This window comes from Salmo salar, chromosome 22, assembly GCF_965601325.2.
Source record: "Salmo salar chromosome 22, fSalSal1, whole genome shotgun sequence".
Classification (NCBI taxonomy): domain Eukaryota; kingdom Metazoa; phylum Chordata; class Actinopteri; order Salmoniformes; family Salmonidae; genus Salmo; species Salmo salar.
The window spans coordinates 14,712,501-14,717,500 of record NC_138312.1 but is presented as its reverse complement, the minus strand read 5'-3'; the positions used below and the strand labels follow the sequence as shown (position 1 = coordinate 14,717,500).

Here is a 5,000-nt window from a genome sequence, read left to right as displayed (position 1 = left end):
ATGTTTACAGCTGAGATCCACATACTACCCCCATCTACAGAGAGAGAGAGAGAGAGACAATATGTTTACAGCTGAGATCCACATACTACCCCCATCTACAGAGAGAGAGAGAGAGAGAGAGAGAGACAATATGTTTACAGCTGAGATCCACATACTACCCCATCTACAGAGAGAGAGAGAGAGACAATATGTTTACAGCTGAGATCCACATACTACCCCCATCTACAGAGAGAGAGAGAGACAATATGTTTACAGCTGAGATCCACATACTACCCCCATCTACAGAGAGAGAGAGAGAGAGAGAGACAATATGTTTACAGCTGAGATCCACATACTACCCCCATCTACAGAGAGAGAGAGAGAGAGAGAGAGAATATGTTTACAGCTGAGATCCACATACTACCCCCATCTACAGAGAGAGAGAGAGAGAATATGTTTACAGCTGAGATCCACATACTACCCCCATCTACAGAGAGAGAGAGAGAGAGAGCGAGAGAGAGAGACAATATGTTTACAGCTGAGATCCACATACTACCCCCATCTACAGAGAGAGAGAGAGAGAGAGACAATGTTTACAGCTGAGATCCACATACTACCCCCATCTACAGAGAGAGAGAGAGAGAGAATATGTTTACAGCTGAGATCCACATACTACCCCCATCTACAGAGAAAGAGAGAGAGAGAATATGTTTACAGCTGAGATCCACATACTACCCCCATCTACAGAGAGAGAGAGAGAGAGAGACAATATGTTTACAGCTGAGATCCACATACTACCCCCATCTACAGAGAGAGAGAGAGAGAGAGAGAGACAATATGTTTACAGCTGAGATCCACATACTACCCCCATCTACAGAGAGAGAGAGAGAGAGAGAGAGAATATGTTTACAGCTGAGATCCACATACTACCCCCATCTACAGAGAGAGAGAGAGAGAGAGAATATGTTTACAGCTGAGATCCACATACTACCCCCATCTACAGAGAGAGAGAGAGAGAGAGAGAGAGAATATGTTTACAGCTGAGATCCACATACTACCCCCATCTACAGAGAGAGAGAGAGAGAGAGAGACAATATGTTTACAGCTGAGATCCACATACTACCCCCATCTACAGAGAGAGAGAGAGAGAGAGAGACAATATGTTTACAGCTGAGATCCACATACTACCCCCATCTACAGAGAGAGAGAGAGAGAGAGAGAGAGAGAGACAATATGTTTACAGCTGAGATCCACATACTACCCCCATCTACAGAGAGAGAGAGAGAGAGAGAATATGTTTACAGCTGAGATCCACATACTACCCCCATCTACAGAGAGAGACAGAGAGACACAGACAATATGTTTACAGCTGAGATCCACATACTACCCCCATCTACAGAGAGAGAGAGAGAGAATATGTTTACAGCTGAGATCCACATACTACCCCCATCTACAGAGAGAGAGAGAGAGAGAGAGACAATATGTTTACAGCTGAGATCCACATACTACCCCCATCTACAGAGAGAGAGAGAGAGAGAGACAATGTTTACAGCTGAGATCCACATACTACCCCCATCTACAGAGAGAGAGAGAGAGAGAGAGACAATATGTTTACAGCTGAGATCCACATACTACCCCCATCTACAGAGAGAGAGAGAGAGAGAGAGACAATGTTTACAGCTGAGATCCACATACTACCCCCATCTACAGAGAGAGAGAGAGAGAGAGAGAGAGAGAGAGAGAGACAATGTTTACAGCTGAGATCCACATACTACCCCCATCTACAGAGAGAGAGAGAGAGAGAGAATATGTTTACAGCTGAGATCCACATACTACCCCCATCTACAGAGAGAGAGAGAGAGAGAGACACAGACAATATGTTTACAGCTGAGATCCACATACTACCCCCATCTAGAGAGAGAGAGAGAGAGACAATATGTTTACAGCTGAGATCCGCATACTACCCCCATCTACAGAGAGAGAGAGAGAGAGACAATATGTTTACAGCTGAGATCCACATACTACCCCATCTACAGAGAGAGAGAGAGACAATATGTTTACAGCTGAGATCCACATACTACCCCCATCTACAGAGAGAGAGAGAGACAATATGTTTACAGCTGAGATCCACATACTACCCCCATCTACAGAGAGAGAGAGAGAGAGAGACAATATGTTTACAGCTGAGATCCACATACTACCCCCATCTACAGAGAGAGAGAGAGAGAGAGAGAGAGAGAGAGAGAGAGAGAGAGAGAGAGAGAATATGTTTACAGCTGAGATCCACATACTACCCCCATCTACAGAGAGAGAGAGAGAGACACAGACAATATGTTTACAGCTGAGATCCACATACTACCCCCATCTACAGAGAGAGAATATGTTTACAGCTGAGATCCACATACTACCCCCATCTACAGAGAGAGAGAGAGAGAGAGAGCGAGAGAGAGAGACAATATGTTTACAGCTGAGATCCACATACTACCCCCATCTACAGAGAGAGAGAGAGAGAGAGAGACAATGTTTACAGCTGAGATCCACATACTAACCCCATCTACAGAGAGAGAGAGAGAGAGAGAGAGAGAGAGACAATGTTTACAGCTGAGATCCACATACTACCCCCATCTACAGAGAGAGAGAGAGAGAGAGAGAGAGAATATGTTTACAGCTGAGATCCACATACTACCCCCATCTACAGAGAGAGAGAGAGAGACACAGACAATATGTTTACAGCTGAGATCCACATACTACCCCCATCTAGAGAGAGAGAGAGAGACAATATGTTTACAGCTGAGATCCGCATACTACCCCCATCTACAGAGAGAGAGAGAGAGAGACAATATGTTTACAGCTGAGATCCACATACTACCCCCATCTAGAGAGAGAGAGAGAGAGACAATATGTTTACAGCTGAGATCCACATACTACCCCCATCTACAGAGAGAGAAAGACACAGACAATATGTTTACAGCTGAGATCCACATACCGGTCGCCCCAGGCGCATTCATAGTAAAATAAATCATGTTTAATCATACTACATATTCTAGTGTTCTACCGCGGGTTCAATCATGTCACAGGGGAAAACTGTCTTTGTCGACTGAAGTCAAATCTTTGTTGATGTACTATCAGATACGGACGTGGCGGTTTCATCGCTACGGATTCCAGATTTAAACTCACACACTTACTAACCCCTCCACCCCCCACCCAACCAGCCCGACCCACCACAGCACGTATATCCCCCCACCACCACACTCCCGTACCGTGTCTCCCATGTGTGACTGGAAGTCGAAGCGCATGGGGGGACAGAAGACGTTGTTGTAGGTCTCCATCAGTCTCTGCTTGTCCCCGTTGGGCTCCAGGCTCTCTACTGCTCTCTCCAGGCCCTCCAGACCGCTGTGTTTAGAGGTCTCCACGTTCATCTCCGCTGACAGGTAGGTCCGCAGCGCACGGTGGAGACTGGCATGGTAGCCCAGGTCACAGCACTGACAGAGAGATGTGGTGGGGGAGACAGACAGACAGAGAGAGAGATGTTCAATTCAGCAGAAATAGCCGAGAAAGCCGAGAAAGGCATGGGTAAAATCAAAGCAATACGTATTCGAGACTTGTCCCGAAGCCACTCCTGCGTTGTCTTGGCTGTGTGCTTAGGGTCATTGGGGCGGCAGCGTAGCCTAGTGGTTAGAGCATTGGACTAGTAACTGTTGCAAGTTCGAATCCCTGAGCTGACAAGGTACAAATCTGTCGTTCTGCCCCTGAACAAGGCAGTTAACCCACTGTTCCTAGGCCGTCATTGAAAATAAGAATTTATTCTTAACTGACTTGCCTAGTTAAATAAAGGATAAACAAATAAATTGTCCCATTGGAAGGTGAACCTTTGCCCTGTTCCTGAGAGCTCTGGAGCAGGTTTTCATCAAGGATCTCTCTGTACTTTGCTCTGTTCATCTTTCCCTCGATCCTGACGAGTCTCACAGTCCCTGCTGCTGAAAAAACATCCCCACAGCATGATGCTTCACCATAGGGATGTTGCCAGGTTTCCTCCAGATGTGACACTTGGCATTCAGGCCAAAGAGTTCAATCTTAGTTTCATCAGACCAGAATCTTGTTTCTCATGGCCTGAGAGTCTTTAGGTGCCTTTTGGCAAACTGCGGCCTGTCAAGACTTCCATCTGGCCACTCTAACATAAAGGCCTTATTGGTGGATTGCTGGAGAGATGGCTGTCCTTCTGGAAGGTTCTCCCATCTCCACAGAGGAACTCTGGAGCTCTGTCAGAGTTACCATCGAGTTCTTGGTCACTTCCCTGACCAAGAGTCTTGGTGGTTCCACACTTCTTCCATTTAAGAATGATAGAGGGCACTGTGTTCTTGGGGACCTTCAATGCCGCAGAAATCTTTTGTCACCCTTCCCCAGATATGTGCCTCGACACAATCCTGTCTCGGAGCTCTAAGGACAATTCCTTCCACCTCATTACTTGGTTTTGGCTCTGATATGCACTGTCAACTGTGGGACCTTATATAGACTGGTGTGTGCATTTCCAAATCATGTCCAATCAATTGAATTTCAGTTTTTTTAGCTTTGTCATTATGGGGTATTGTGTGTAGAATTTTTTTTAAATCCATTTTAGAATAAGGCTGTAACGTAACAAAATTTGTAAAAAAGTCAAGGGGTCTGAATGCTTTCCGAGTGCACTGTATTTGTTTACCAATCATCATCATTGCTGTTCATACAACCAGAGGCTAACCCACAGGTTCTCAGTCTCTAATGGGGAACAGACTACAGTAATGAGACCAGAGGCTAACCCACAGGTTCTCAGTCTCTAATGGGGAACAGACTACAGTAATGAGACCAGAGGCTAACCCACAGGTTCTCAGTCTCTAATGGGGAACAGACTACAGTAATGAGACCAGAGGCTAACCCACAGGTTCTCAGTCTCTAATGGGGAACAGACTACAGTAATGAGACCAGAGGCTAACCCACAGGTTCTCAGTCTCTAATGGGGAACAGACTACAGTAATGAGACCAGAGGC

The 5,000-nt window shown here is 45.8% G+C and overlaps 1 protein-coding gene across 4 annotated transcripts in view; it reads right to left on the bottom strand.

Moving 5' to 3' along the window:
* The window catches only part of LOC106582832 (SLIT-ROBO Rho GTPase-activating protein 2), a 135,703-nt gene that overhangs the window by 23,359 nt on the left and 107,344 nt on the right, over window positions 1-5,000 (bottom strand). For all 4 annotated transcript variants that reach the window (XM_014166320.3, XM_014166321.3, XM_014166323.3 and 1 more), the window contains one exon: window positions 3,240-3,461. In XM_014166320.3, the coding sequence (XP_014021795.1) occupies window positions 3,240-3,461 (222 nt within the window). The remainder of the gene's footprint in view (window positions 1-3,239; window positions 3,462-5,000) is intronic.